This window comes from Dipodomys spectabilis, unplaced genomic scaffold (genome assembly GCF_019054845.1).
Source record: "Dipodomys spectabilis isolate Male_0828 unplaced genomic scaffold, ASM1905484v1 ptg000141l, whole genome shotgun sequence".
Taxonomy (NCBI): domain Eukaryota; kingdom Metazoa; phylum Chordata; class Mammalia; order Rodentia; family Heteromyidae; genus Dipodomys; species Dipodomys spectabilis.
Genome location: NW_024870818.1, coordinates 11396707 through 11412695, shown reverse-complemented (window position 1 = coordinate 11412695; position 15989 = coordinate 11396707). Strand labels below are relative to the sequence as shown.

Here is a 15989-nt window from a genome sequence, read left to right as displayed (position 1 = left end):
CATAGAGTCCCAGAAACACAACAAATCAAAGAAAGGTTGGACAAATGGGATTGCATGAAATTGCAGAGCTTCTGCATGGCAAAGGACATAGCTAGCAAGATCAATAGAAAGCCCACGGATTGGGAGAAGATCTACACTAGCCATACAACAGATAAGGGTCTCATATCTAAAATATACTTGGAACTCAAAAAATTAAATCCCCCAATAACAAATCCTCAAAGAAACAACTGCCCAATAAATAAGTGGACTAAAGACTTAAAAAGAAACTTCTCTGAAGAGGAAATAAGAATGGCCAATAGACACATGAAGAAATGCTCAAAAAAAAAAAGAAAAGAAATGCTCAACTTCTCTAGCCATAAAAGAAATCCAAATCAAAACAACATTGAGGGGGCTGGGAAGGTGGCTCAGTGATAGAGCGTTTGCCTTGCATGCATGAGGCCCTGGGTTCAATTCCTCAGCACCACATAAGCAGAAAAAAAAAGGCGGAAGTGGCACTGTGGCTCATGTGGTAGAGTGCTAGCCTTGAGCTGAAGAGCTGAGGGACAGTGCCCAAGCCCAGAGTTCAGGCCCCACGACAGGACAAAACAAAAAACAAAAAAGAACTCTAATAACTATAGATGCTGGAGGGGATGTGGCCAGAGAAGGGAACCCACTGCATTGTTGGTGGGAGTGTAAACTTGTTCACCCACTTTGGAAAGTAGTATGGAGGTTCCTCAAAAGACTCCACATAGAGCTCCCCTATGACCCAGCAATCCAACTTTTGGGCATTTACCCAAATGATTACAAACAAGACCACACTAAAGCTACCAGCACAACTATGTTGATTGCAGCATTATTTACCATAGCTAAGATGTGGAACCAACCCAGATGCCCCTCAGTAGATAAATGGATCAAGAAAATGTGGTATGGACTGGGAAGGTGGCTCAGTGGTGAGGCGCTTGCCTTGCATGCATGAGGCCCTGGGTTCGATTCCTCAGCACCACATAAGCAAAAAGAAAAAAAGCCAGAAGTGGTGCTGTGGCTCAAGTGGTAGAGCGCTAGCCTTGAGCTGAAGAGCTGAGGGACAGTGCCCAGGCCCAAAGTTCAGGCCCCACAACCGGACCAAAAAAAAAAAAAAGAAAGAAAGAAAGAAAATGTGGTATATACACACAATAGAATTCTATGCCTCCATCAGAAAGAATGACTTTGCCCCATTTGTTAGGAAATGGAGACTTGGAAAAAATTATGTTAAGTGAAGTAAGCCAGGCCCAAAGAAACATAGGTCCCATGGTTTCCCTTATTTGCAATAACTAGTATATGTCTGAGACAAGCAGAAAAGGTCAGATAAGATGATGTTAAACGAAATGAACCCCAAGACAAGGACACAAGTGGTTTTTTCTTTCTTGCTATTGTTTCTAACACATTTATAAGGTACCCTGTGATTTTTTTGTTGTTGTTGTTTCTTTGTATTTCCCTCTCCTATGGTTTGACCCCTGTTTTCACTGTATTTGATGTTGGTATAATTTGGGGAAGAAGGGAAAAGACAAATTGTTTAAATAGGGATACAGGTGGACCCATTGCAACAATGAGATGTACAAGACATTATGTTGAAAAATGAACTTTACAATTTTGGGCTTGATAAGTAATGTACCTGGCTCATGTGATTGTAACCCCTTTGTACAGTATTTTCACAATAAAAAACTTATTTAAAAATAAATAAATGAATGAATAAAATGATGCTAATCAAAATGATCTCCACTATATGGAAACAGAGGGGCTTTTTTGTGTGTGGTTTATTTTTCTTTTTTTTCCTTTTTTTTCTTAGTGTATTGTTTGCAGTTATTTCTTTTGTGTTTTTTTCTCCTCTGGTTTATTCCCTGTGGTCACTGTTTCTAATTTCAATACCCTTTGTCTTGTATTTAAGTTTATCTGACTTGGGGAAGGGAAAGGGAATTACAGAAATGGTGGGACAAAAGATGAACCAATAAATGCAACGGTGATACTCACTAAACAATATGTTGGAAATGAACTTTACAACATAGGGGGAGAGGAGTAGGGGGGAGGGAAAATGGGAGAAAACAGGGAAGGGGTAACACTACTCAAAAATAAATGTACTCATTACCTTACTTATGTAACCACAACCCCTCTGTACATCAGCTTTACAATTAAAAAAAAAATCAACACATGAAAATCAGTAGACTTTCTGTATACCAACAATGAGCAAGCAAGAAAATTAGAAGACAACTCTTTTGCAATAACCTCAAAAGAAAATAGTGAGGATAACCCTTTTTGTTACTGTATTTGATTCCAGTACCCTGAATCTTGTATATACATTTTTCTAGTTTGAGGAGGGGAAGGGAAATAACAAAATGCTAAAACAAGGATACAGGTTGACCCATCATAACAATGAGATGTACAAGACACTGTGTTGAAAACGAACTCCATAACTTGAGGGAGAGGAGGAAGATATTGGGGAGGTGAGGAGGGAAGGGATAGTAGGGGAAAAACAAAGGAGTGGGTAACAATGCTCGATAGGAAATGTACTCATTACCTTATTCATATGACCGTAACCCCTCTACACAGTATCTTTACAAAAAAAATAATGATGAGGAATAAACTTATCCAATAAGGTAAAGGATCTCTGCAAAGAAAAATATAAAACTCAGAAGAAAGTTCTGAAGAACAAAACAGGAGGTGAAAAGATGTTCCATGTTCATGGATTAGCAGAATTAATATCATGAAAACAGCCATCCCAACAAAAGCAATCTACAAATTCAATGTAGAACCATCAAAATCCCAATGTCATTCTTCACAAAGATGGGGGAACAAAATCCAAAAACTTATATGGAACCTACAAAATAGCCAAAAACAATCCTGGGGGAGGAGGGAGTGGACAGCAATGTAAGAAATATCACATCCAAGGCTTCAGACTTTACTCCAGAGCCATACTAACAGAAACACCTTGACATTGGCACAAAAACAGACCTGAAAAACAATGGAACAAACTAGTAGACCAAGAAATAAACCCATAAATACCTACAGCAATCTGTTGGATATATGTTGGATAAAAGACCCTTTAACTTTTCAACATGCTGTTGGGAAAACTGAACATCCATGTGCAGAAGACTGAAATGGGATCCCTGCCTGTCACCTTGTACTAATATGAATTCAAAGTGGATCAAAATCTTCAATGTTAAGACCTGAAGCCTTGAAACTACTACAGGAGTTATAGGACTACTATAGAAGAAATAGAAAACATTAGAATTTATTGATATAGGCAGGAATTTTCTGAGTAAAATTCCAGACTCTCAGCAAATAGGAGAACTGACAAGTAAGACCACATCAACCTAAAAAGCTTCTGCACAATGAAGGACACAGTTACTAAGCTAAAAAGACAACCTACAGGATGAGAGAAGATCTCTGTTAGACAAGAGCCTAATGACTATAATATGCAAGGAGCTCAAAAAAACAAAACCCCAAAGATTAAATAACGACCCCCCCCAAGAAAAGCTAAATAGAGAATTCTCAGAAAAAGTAAAAATGGTCAATAAAAACATGAAGGAGTAGAGTTGTGGCTCAAAGTGAGTGCTAACCTTGAGGAAAAGAACTCAGAGACAGCACCCAGACCTCAAGTTCAGGCCCCACAACCAACAAAAAAAAAAAAAGAAAAAAGAAAGAATAAGGAATCCTGTAAGACTACAAGTGGAAAAGTTGAAAAACTGATAGATATCTCACTGAAACTATTAAGAGCTGGAAATATACCAAGTTATATTATAAACAGTCTTATATGCTTTTTCAATCTGTCATTCATAACAATTCAGAGAAAAGAGAAAAAATAAAAGGACAAAACAAAAAACAAAGCAAGTGGTAGAGTTCCAGGTGCCAAGAGACTTGGCATGAGACAGACATTAATATGCAGTTTTATTTTAAACAAAATGTTAGTTAAAAAAAAAAAGGTAATAACTGAAAATCACAGGACTAGAAGTCATAAACCAAATTAAGATGGACTTCAAGAATATGACATAGTATAAGAAGGAACATCACATATCAAAAGGTGCCAGGCACTGGTAGCTCATACTTATAATCCCAGCTACTCAGCAGAAACCTGAGTACTGAGGATCAAGGTTTAAAGTCAACTTTAAGATTTATAGATTCTCAAGGGAAAAAAGATGAAAAAGCACAGCAGTAGAACTCACTAGACACTGATAAAATGAACTTTACAATGTATGGGCAAAGACAGAAGGGAAGAACTGGGAAAGAATAAGGGAACAGAAGACACTGTATGAACGAATATACATGCACTCATTACCTGACTCATGTAACTGTAAACCCTCTGTACATCACTTCTATAATTCCAATGAAAAATTAATAATAAAATTTTTCAAAAAAAGATACATAGAGGGGCTGGGAAGGTGGCTCAGTGATAGAGTGCTTGCCTTGCATGCATGAGGGCTGGGTTCAGTTCCTCAGCACCACATAAGCAGAAAAAGCCAGAAGTGGCGCTGTGCTCAAATGGTAGAGTGCTAGCCTTGAACGAAAGAGTTGAGGGACAGCGCCTAGGCCCAGAGTTCAGACCCCATGACCAACAAAAATAAAAAAAGATACATAGATACTTTATTTATAACAAACAAACTGGCATTTAATGAATGTTTGTTTGTTTTTTTACTTTCTGAAAATTTCTTTTACTACACTGACTTAAGTATTTGAAGGTTTATAAGAAGAAGGAATAAAACATGTGCCCTGTGTTTGAATAAACTTTTGTTTTGTCTGTATGAAAGTAATATAGTAGTCGTTATGTTGAAAAACGAACTTTACAACTTTGGCGGGGGGGGGGGGGGGGGGGGGGGGGGGGAATAGGAAGGGGAAACAAAGGAGGAGACAACAATGCTTGATAAGAAATGTACTCATTATCTTGCCCATGTAATTGTAACCCCTCTATTCGGTATTTCCACAATAAAAAAAAAAAGAAGTAAAATTTTAAAGTCCAGATATAGAATGAAAACTTCCCTGCCAGCATATGTCATGGTATTCCTCTCCCTTACCTATGTTCAACAGTTTAGCAGCAAGGAAGCAGATACATTATATGGGAGGGCTTTACAATATACAATAATATTTACAATAATACAATAAACATTTCTCATCTCAGAAGTGTCACATAAACTAAGAATACCATCTCAACACCATCATAGGTTTCTGTTGCTATTAGCATAATAAGGTATAAATATGCTTTGAAATAAACCCATTTAAATAATTAGATGAGTATCAAAACGTGCAACTCAAAAAGTTTAATGCACTAATTAACGACCTAATAAAATAAGCCCACACCACACTTGTACCCTAGAAGTTGTTAAGTGCTCTGGTCCCTATAGAAAACAACAGCGTCATCACTCAATTTGCCAATAAACCTGCCCTAGTGATAGATCATTATGTTACTACTCAGATAAATTAGTAGCTGTGCATTGCATTGCTAGTAATAGACAATAACCAGGCTCATAAATCAACTTGTATATTTCTCATTTACCACTCATATAAAACCATATATTATAAACTGATTTATACTTAAATCAAAAATGACTCTTCCAACAAATATATGAAGTTAAAAGTCATGATCATAGCAGTACAAAGGCTAATGAATTAATCTTACCTGATGAAATAAGTATTCTCAAGCTTTCTATCTTGCCATACTGTGCAGCCACAAATAAAGCTGTGATTCCAAAGTCATCCTGACATTCCTTATTTGCTCCCTTTCTAAGGAGCAATTTTATTATTTCAGCATTTCCCTAAAGCACAGATTCAGATTTTAAATAAATGAAAACAAAGAAAATAGAAGGCATTTTTTCTTATTGCATTTTCTGAATTCCTTTTTGAAGAAAAACAAAACAGTATTGTAGTACTGGTTGGGGAAGAAGGAACCAATCAGACTATTATCTATCTCTAATTAACCCATTAAATATAAATATGTTAATTAGTGATCTCTTGGCATTATAATCCTTACAAAGTCCTGCAAAAATATTTTTCTAACCCAAGCACTAAGGAATAATCACAGCTTCTTAACACACTATCATAAAATAAGCCACTACATTTTACCATTTATATCACAAATATTCAGATGATTTCTTAACTATGCTATCAAGATTTTAAAAACTTAGGTAATCCCTATAGCCCAAAGCTGCTACAGCTACTACAGCATATTCAGAATGATCATTAGCATTTAGACTGCCTTTTCTGTGCTGCACTAACCATCATAAATCATAGGCAAGTAGGAAGCAAAAACCGTATAAAACTGTCATCTTAAAGGGGTAAAACACACAATTTACATGGAAATGAAATAATAAATTCAGAGATTACCTGGAAAGCAGCCTGGTGCAAAGAGTTCCATCCACACATAGAATGAGATCCATTAACATTTGCTCCATGTCGAAGCAACAGCCTTAACACATCTATCTGTCCATTTTCAACAGCTGGAATACAGTAGTCACAAAAATCACTGTCAGCAAAAAGGTACATTTGTAAAACTGGACACTCGTGATGTTCTTATCATTTATTCACCTCAGAACTCATAATGCTGTGATCATTCCTGAACATTTACCGTGACTGGCTTAGCACAAACCCATTTACATACACCTAATCCTTTCTGTCTACAGCCACACTATTTTCAAATGTATGTTAAAAGACAAGAGGAAATAGAAGCCAAAAGGCAAATATTTATTTTCTGATAATGGAATCTATATGGCTATAGTTTGTTTAAAATGCACCTGGGGAGGTGGACAGAGTTTTTAAAAAAAAGTACTAGTCTGGAAAAAGAGCTTCAAAAAGGTTGAAAGCCTTGCTATTACCATTTTATCACAAATGACAAGAGTACTCTCAAAAAGTGAAGGCCAGTTCTGCATCTTGGAATTCTTTTATTATTATAAGCAACAATCATTGCTAAAATTATTTTATTATTTTCTTAGGGGAATGGGTGAGGAAAGAGAAATTGGCTCTGTTTGGAGAAGGGAGTAAGTACCAGCCAGAGGGCTTTGGGATAACAAAAAGGATAAAAGAAGATGAGGCTGGGAAGGTGGTTCAGTGGCAGAGTGCTTGCCTTGTGTGCTTGAGGCCCTGGGTTCGATTCCTCAGCACCACATAAGCAGAAAAGGCTGGAATGGGCACTGTGGCTCAAGTAGTAGAGCGCTACCTTGAGCTGAAGGGCTGAGGGACAGCTCCCAGGCCCAGAGTTCAAGCCCCATGGACTGGCAAAAAACTAAAAACACAAAAATATAAAATGGCTCAAAGTAATAGAACATTAGCCTTGAGCACAAAAGTTCAGGGAGAGTGCCCAGGCCCCAAGTTCAAGCCCCACAATCAACTAAAACTACTAAAACTAATCACTCATACTTCTGTACTATCCTATGAAGGATGGCATATATGCCTAGAGATAACTCCAAAAGGTATGCATAGAAGTTATCCTAAGCCAGGTGCCAGTGGCTCATGCCTGTAATCGTAACTATTTAGGAGGCTGAGATCTGAAGATCACAGTTCAAAGCCCGACCTGGCAGGAAAGTCCATAAGACTCTTATCTCCAATAAACTACTAGAAAACCAGAAGTGGCTCAAACAGTAGAGTGCTCGCCTTGAGCTGAAGAGCGCAGGGACAGCTCCCAAGCCCAGAGTTCAAGCCCCATGACCGGGAAAAAAAAAAAAGTTATCCTATTTTCCTTTGCATATGTAATTTAACATTAGAAAGTATATGTTTAGTCTAAACTAATAGTCTATTGGTCATATTTGATTAAGAAATGGACATACTAATATAGGTATATGTTATCTGGAGAATGTGTTACTGAAATGATGCAACAGGCAAGCTGGGTTAAGCTTTGCAGCCTCATCTACCACAAAACCTCACCTTGCTGAAGGTGGCAGCAATCCTGGGGAAGCTTAAGCATGGAATTAACGAAAAACAGAATGCAAGAATAAAGCCTATCAGTCCTCCTTATCCAAGGTTTCCTTCTGCAGTCTTCATTACTACAGTCAACAGCAGTCCCAAAGTGTTAAATAGAAGCTGCATTGAGTTTTTTTGTTTGTTTGCTTTCTTTTTTTTCTTGGTAGGTCATGAGGCTTGAACCCAGGGCCTGGGCTCTATCCTGAAATCTTTTGCTCAAGGCTAGTACTCTATCACTTTGAGCCAATATCTCTACTTTCGGTTTTCTGGTGGTTAATTGGAGATAAAAGAGTCTCACAAACTTTCCTGCCTGGGCTGGCTTTGGACCATAATCTTCAGATCCCAGTCTCCTGAGTAGCTAGGATTAAAAGTATGAGCCAACAGCTACCTTAGTTTAAAAGTACATGTTGTTGTGATATGTAATAAAAATCTTATATTATCCTATTCCCTCCTGATACTCAGGAAGTGAAGTTTCCCTATGTCCAGAATATCTACCCACACATATATGTTTTAGTCACTCAGGAGCCTTGTGATTTTTATATTCGTTGTTATTGTAATATCTTACTGCATATAAATTAAGCTCTATCATAGGTGGGTGTATATATATGTACATATGTACTTTATAGAGAGAGATAGCTATATGTATATATACACACATATACATATACACACACGTTCAGTACTTTAATGTGAATACAGGCATCCACTCAACATCTTGGAATACATTCCCTGTATAAAGAGGTCACAATAGAGTACTACACAAAATAAATACACACATACACAGTCATGAAACATTAGCTAATAAAGATGTGTTATGCATAGCACAGATGTGAGGGTGATAAATTATTCCTTTAAGGTGAAAATTTGAAGACAGCAGTAGCTATACTAGAGGGAGCTAAGATGATCTAAGAAGATCTACTTTCATGTGCTTGGGTATGGGAAAAAGTTTAAAAACAAGCAAGGTTGGGGCTGGGAAGATGGCTCAGTGGTAGAGCGCTTGCTTTGCATGCCTGAGGCCCTGGGTTCGATTCCTCAACACCACATAAGCAAAAAGAAAAAAGCCGGAAGTGGCACTGTGGCTCAAGTGGTAGAGCGCTAGCCTTGAGCTGAAGAGCTGAAGGACAGCACCCAGGCCCAGAGTTCAGGCCTCAAGACCAGACCCAAAAAAAAAAACAAAAAAACAAGCAAGGTTGTTTGTTTTGTTTTACTTTCCATTTCAAGCATACAGTAATTCTTTGTCTTCTACTACAGTAAGAGGCAGGATATGAGAATCAACAACAATAGAATCATAACAATAGAAAGGCACTAAGTGGAGTGTCATGTCCATAATCTCTGCTACTCAGAAGGTAGACATCAAGATCACAGTTCAAGGCCAGCCTGGGCAAAAAGTTGGTGAGATTATCATCTCAATAAAAATAAAATAAAATTAAAGGGCACAGTAGCTTGTATCTATCATCCAACTACACAAAAGGCACAAATAGATTTGTAGTCCAGAATGGCTTGTAAACCGTGAGACTCTGTCCAAAAAATTAAAGTTGAGATAGAGGTGTGGCTCAAGTGGAAGAATGCCCACCTAATAAGCACAAGGCTCTCTGTTCAAATCTGTTTGGCAAAAACAAAGGCTAGCAATGTGGCTTACTGGTAAAGTGCTTGCCTAGTATGCATCAATTCCTCAGTACCACATAAACAGAAAAAGCCGGAAGTGAAGCTGTGGCTGAAGTGGTAGAGTGCGAGCCTTCAGCAAAAGAAGCTCAAGGACAGTGCCCCAGGCCCTGAGTTCAAGCATTTCCAGGACTGGCAAAAAAAAAAAAAAAAAAAAAAACTGGAGAAATGGCTCAGTGGTACATAGTTGCCTACATACTCAGTTGCCTACATAGCAAGTTCAAGACCAGGAGTATACACACACACACACTCACTCACTCACTCACTCACATACTAGACATTTGGATAATAGGTACAGTAACTTTGTCTTTATCAAACTGGGGCATGGGTGTGCTTCTAAAAAGCAAGTGATTGTTTCCTGCAAACCTATTTTCTCAACAATTCTGAGAAAAACACCTGCAAAAACCTGTTAGAGACTGCCCAGCATCCAGACAGTGCAAATCTTTCCCAGGAACAGAGTCAGCCATTTAAGCACTGAGTGTACTGTGGGGACAGGGGGGGACAAATCTGAAAGAGAAAGGCTGGAGAAGGACCACAAAGAATTATAAGTGCCTCTGCTTTGAGAGCTGTGAGATAGAGAAATGAGAAGCATGTCAGTAACAACAGCAAATTAGCTCACCCAACTGAAACTACCACTTGGTAGGAATGCACTGCATACTAGTATTTACACGGCATTCTGTGTAGAAACAGTTCACTTATTCCAGTTCTTTCCTATGTCCAGAGAAGCATCAGGCTTCCTCCTCTTTATTGTTTGGCCTGTGCTATAATCCCAATTCTATACCTTCTATGCCTGAGTTTGTTTTCATCATCCCTTCTCTATTGAGTCTACTAGCATATTGTAAACTGGTCTAAACCTGTTCACAATTCCCAGGAAAATCTAAGGTTTTCTTTCATTAAAAATAAACAAACAGAAACGTACTCTTTACTTGACTTATATAACTGTAACCCCTCTATACATCATCTTTACAATAAAATTTTAAATAAATAAACAAAGCCAGGAACCAGTGACTCACACCTATAATCCTGGCTACTCAGAAGGATGAGATCTGAGAATGACAGAAGAAGCCCAGGAGATTCTTTATCTCCACTAGACCAAAAAAAAAAAGTCAGAAGTGAAGCTGTGGGTCAAACGGTAGAGAGCTAGCCTTGAGCATAAGAAGCTCTGGAATAGCATCTGATCCCTGAGTTCAAGCCCCAGGACTGGCACAAAAATAAATATAAACAAATAATAGGCTGGCACACATGAATGGAGGGAGCAAGGATGAACAAATTCAGTCATTATATTCATTGTACATTAAATAAAAATTGAACTACATAACTTGAGGGTAGGGATAGGAGGGAGGAAATGGAGAATGATAGGGGTGGCATTGATCAAGAAGTAATGTACTCATAACCTGACATATGGAGTTGTAACTTCTTTGTACAGCTACTTAATAAGATTTTTTTTTTAATTTTTTAAAAGAAAATTCAGGTAGGTAGAGGTGTGTCACAAAAATAAATAAACAAGGATTAGTGGAGACTACTTAGCAGTAAGGCTTTAAGTTCAAACTCCAGTAGTGCCAGGAAAAATGATAGATAGATAGAGAGAGAGAGAGAGAGAGAGAGATAGACAGACAGACAGACAGATGCTAATTTAAAAAGGTAAATTAGGATCAATATTACTTAAAGCAGTTTATTTGCAAATACAAGACTAGAGCAAAAGCCGGGCACCAGTGGCTCACGGCTATAATCCTAGCTACTCAGGAGGCTGAGATCTGAGGCTCAAAGCCAGAAGAGGCAGGAAAGTCCGTGAGACTCTTATCTTCAATAAACCACTCAGAATACTGGAAGTGGCACTGTGGCTCAAGTAGCAGAGCATTAGCCTTAAGCTGAAGATCTGAGGGACAGCACCCAGACTGAGAGTTCAAGCCCCATGACCAGAAAAAGAAAAAAGAATAGAGTAAGGGGCTGGAGGCATGGCTCAGTTGGTAGAGCATTAGCCAATAATCAAAAGCAGCAGGTACTGAGTTTGAGTCCAAGTCTCAGGCAGAAAGAAAAGGAAGAGAAGGAGCAGGAGGAAGGGGGGGCGGGGGGAGGGAGGAGGAAGAGGAAGAGAATAAAGAACAAAAAAAGCTTGTAATTATTTTAAGAAGGGAACAGGAAAAGGGCAGTGATAAAGGTGATGAGATTAACTAGGATGCATTATATACATATGTGGGAAAGTTACAGAAGAAACTTTTGTACTACTAATGCATGGTAATGAAAAGTTAATTTAAAAACAAAATAAAAATCACACATTAAAAAGTAAACAAATAAGCTAGATACAGTAGCTCAATTCTGTTATCCTAGCTACTTGGGAGGTAAAGATTGGGAAATCATAGTTCAAGGCCAGCCCAGGCATAAAACTGCCTTAAAAATCCATCTCAATGTCTTGCTGTGGTGGGACACACCTGTTACCTCTACAGAAGAAACATAATCGCTGGGTGCTTGGCAGGTGCCTGTTGTCCCCAGCAATATAGAGAAGTAGAAGTATGAAGATCACAGCCCTGGCGAGCCTAAGCATAAAGTAAGCCACTACTTGGAAGATACCAATGGAAAATGGCTCAAGTGGTAGAATCCCTGGCCTTGCAAGAGGAACTGGAGTTCAGTCTCCAGTACTACCAATAAATAAATTTTACAAACAGACTGAGCATAGTGGCTCATAGTCCTACCTACTCCAGAAGCAGAGATCAGAAGGATCAAGGTTTAAGGAAGACTGGGTACCACAGTTCACACTTGTCATCCCACCTATGCATAAAGCATAAACAGGATGGCATTCCAAGCCAGCTTAGGCATAAGCACAAAACCCTATCCAAAAAATAAAGCAAAAAGGCAGGGAGCATGACCAGTGATAGACTACCTGCAACCACAAGGCTTCATAAAATAAGAATAAAAATGAAAAAAATAAAAACAAAACAAAACTCCCATAACTCTTATCAATGTACAATTTTCCTTTCCTTTCTTTTTTTACCTTTAAACTTCCCCCAAAGAGTATACTTCTTGAATCGACATTCAATTGCTCCATTTTTCCACTCATATATTCAGTCAACAAATATTTACAAAGTGCCTACAATATGCCAAGCAATATTCTAGGTACTAAAAACACAGAAATAAATGAGAAATAAAAATTTCTACTTCTATATTACCCTATCCACAAATATCAAAGTTTACTCCATAATTTGTTTGAAACTACAATCATCACCCTTATCACCTGAGCTACACCCAAACTCTACATGCTTCTTTGTATCAACTTTCTTCTCAATGGTAGTCTTATAGTTTCACAATTTTCTCTCGTTTTTTTGTTTCTGTAACAAAATACTAGATACTGATTGCTTTCTAGAGGTTCAAGGGCATAGTGTCAACACTGGCTTGCTTTGGTGAGAATGTCCTGTTGAATAGCATTAGTCAGGAGTATGAGTGAGAGATCACATGCTGAAACATGATGCCAGAGTACAGCAAGAGGCCAGGTTCATTCTTTTATAACCCATCAGTCTTGAGGAAACCAATTGAGAATGTCATTAGAATTATAAATTTCATTCCTTCCAAGGGCAATATTCTAAATGACCTCTCGCTAAACTCCACCTCTCTCACATTGTCACACTGGGGAACAAACTCCCAATATATGAACCCTTGGGTGACATACTCAAACTACAGTACCTGTAGTCTCAAAATGTGATGATGCACCAAGATTTAGGCCTCAACTCTTATTTTTTATTCCTTTACTTTAGACACTCTCCATGAATAAATTTGCTCAATTCTAAAACTTCAATTTTCATAGCCGGGAGCCAGTGGCTCATGCCTGTTATTCTAGCTACTCAGGAGGCTGAGATCTGAGTATTGCTGTTCAAAGATACCCGGGGTAGAAAGTTGGAGAGACTCTTATCTCCAATAAACCACTCAGAAAACTGGAAGTGACTCTGTGGCTCAAGTGGTAGAGCACTAGCCTTGAGCTGAAGAGCTGAGGGACAGAGCCAGGCCCAGAGTTCAAGCCCCACGACCAACATAAATAAATACATAAATAAACTAAGACTTTAATTTTCACTTTTACCTGAATGATTCCCTAACCACTTCCAGGAATGGCATGGTATGAAGTGACTAGAAGTGAACATGTAGGGAATTCCTGGAATACAGTAGTTGGTTTATTCAGCTGAGTGCTATAAATGGGTGTACTCAGTTTGTGATAACTTATTCCATAAACTTTTGGCACTACAGATTATATATTATGTTTCAATAAAAGAAGGAAGTCTTCAATAAAAGTTTAAAGTCCCCCTACTTTTAAATACAGGGAGTCAGATTCAATCTTCCATTGGCTACTTTATCCATTAAAAAGGCATGCTCACCCATGTACACTGTAAGGTATATTAAATAGGTGGTTTCATTAGGTAGCCGATGAAGAGATATCTCTTGCTACTCAGGCAGGAGAAGAAGTTTATTTACCAAACTGCTGTCACCACCGTGCTTGGTGGAGAGGCATAGCTGAAAAAGAAAAGGTAATCCACCCCTGGACCAGGACTTATCTAGGCCAAGGCCAGGAAGAGGTGTGGCCAGGTGGGGGAAAGGTATGGCCACACTGGATCTGGATGTGACCTCAGGGTCTGGGACCCTCCTAAGGTCAGAAGGGAGGCATATGACCAGAGGTGGCCGAGGATGTGACCTAGCAGGAGCAGAAGGTGACTGCTTCCAGGTCTGCCAGTTACCTAGGTAACAGATACTGGGCAGAAACTTAGCCAAGAGGTAGGGAGGTGTCCCAGTGCAGACCTTACATACATACTGCCCATCACAGAGAGAAGGCATGGAATAAACAATGGTATATTTTGGCTCACAGCTTTGAAGGTTTGAGTCCACAATCAGATGGCCCCTACTGCTTTAGGCTTATGGTAAGAACACCATGCTGGAGGCACATAGCTAAACAAAACTGCTCAACTTGTAGCCAGGAAGTGAAACAAAATAGAAAGAGGAAAGAGTTGTCCTCTTTGAGGGCACACCCCCAAGAACTTAAAATTCCCATTCAGTTCCACCTCTTAAAAGAATCTACTATTCTCAGTATCATCACTCTGAGGATCAAACACCAACAAAGATGATGATGATGATGATGATGATGATGATGATACTAGTAATTTTTACTCACGTAATTTTGGAATGTGTATATCTGCTTACAGGCAATGACTATTATAACTGAATATCCTAGAGGCCAAGAGTAAAATAACAAATAATAAAATACTTCAGCAACTGAATCACTATGGTAATGTTAGAGAGCTTTTCATTAAAAGAACATAGTTATTAAACTTGAAAGTATACCATCCCTGTATATTTATTTGTAGTTTAGGAATCAAATTTTCTTTTCCTCAACAAACTTTTTAAAATTCAAGTGGTTGTAAATAATAGCTGTGATTATCAAATAACACAGATTCTCACATGATAATCAGGATATGCATGTACATGATATATATACCACAGAATATTCTGGGTGATGGAGGGCAGAGGAGGAGGAGAAAGGAATAATTCACTGGGAATAAATGCATTAGGGCCAGGCATCTCAGAAGCATGAAACTCTAAGTCCTCTTCTACTGTTGTTGAAATCAGCAGTAACATCATCACCATCTCTCCCTATCAGAATCTATGAGTAGTGTGTGCTGAATTCACTTTAATAATACTCTGAGCACAAGGAGGCATCTGGAGAACAAAGGAAAATTGATTCCTTTAAAACACCACTACCAATACTGTCAGATGTTAAAACATCACTGGGATCTCATCCATTCAACAATCAATATATGGACAGATAACAAACAGTGTACACAGGCAGAACTGATAAAGTACTATACTATGTCGTGTAAGCGACATATTAACTAATGATATCAAATAGCCCTTATTTGAATCTCAATTTCAACAAAATGAGGAATACACCACACACACACAAACACACATACACACACACACACACACACACACACACACACACACACACACAGATCAATCTGAATACTAACTGGATATACAATGTTAATAAGATTATCATTTTAGGTATTTTCTTTAGTAGAGATATGTACATGGATATTTTTGTTTTGAATTATGAGTCAGTGTGTACCATTATGCCTATAATCTCAGGAGACTCATGAGGCTCTCCACTTAAGAGGCAAGCCTAGGCTACATGTAAAGACCCAGTCTCAAAAAAAATTATTAAGGTTCTGAGACAGTGAGTAAGGCTGTAACTGAAACAACACTGGCAATGAATTGATCGTTACTGAAGTTGAGTATTAGGAATACAGCAATTACATCTTTCTATATACTTTTGTGTATGTTTGAAACTGTCTACAAATTCAGAAAACAAAAAGAATTGACAAATTCTCAAGAGAATTCCAAAATGGGAATTTACAAGCTACTATGAGTACCTGAAATATGGTAATGTATATACT

General features: G+C 38.3%; 1 protein-coding gene across 3 annotated transcripts in view; it reads right to left on the bottom strand.

Moving 5' to 3' along the window:
* The window catches only part of Asb3 (ankyrin repeat and SOCS box containing 3), a 108387-nt gene that overhangs the window by 47851 nt on the left and 44547 nt on the right, over nt 1-15989 (bottom strand). For all 3 annotated transcript variants that reach the window (XM_042691208.1, XM_042691207.1, XM_042691209.1), the window contains exons 4-5: nt 6328-6440; nt 5624-5759 (exon numbers count right to left, since the gene is read on the bottom strand). In XM_042691208.1, coding sequence (XP_042547142.1) covers nt 5624-5759; nt 6328-6440 — 249 coding nt within the window. The remainder of the gene's footprint in view (nt 1-5623; nt 5760-6327; nt 6441-15989) is intronic.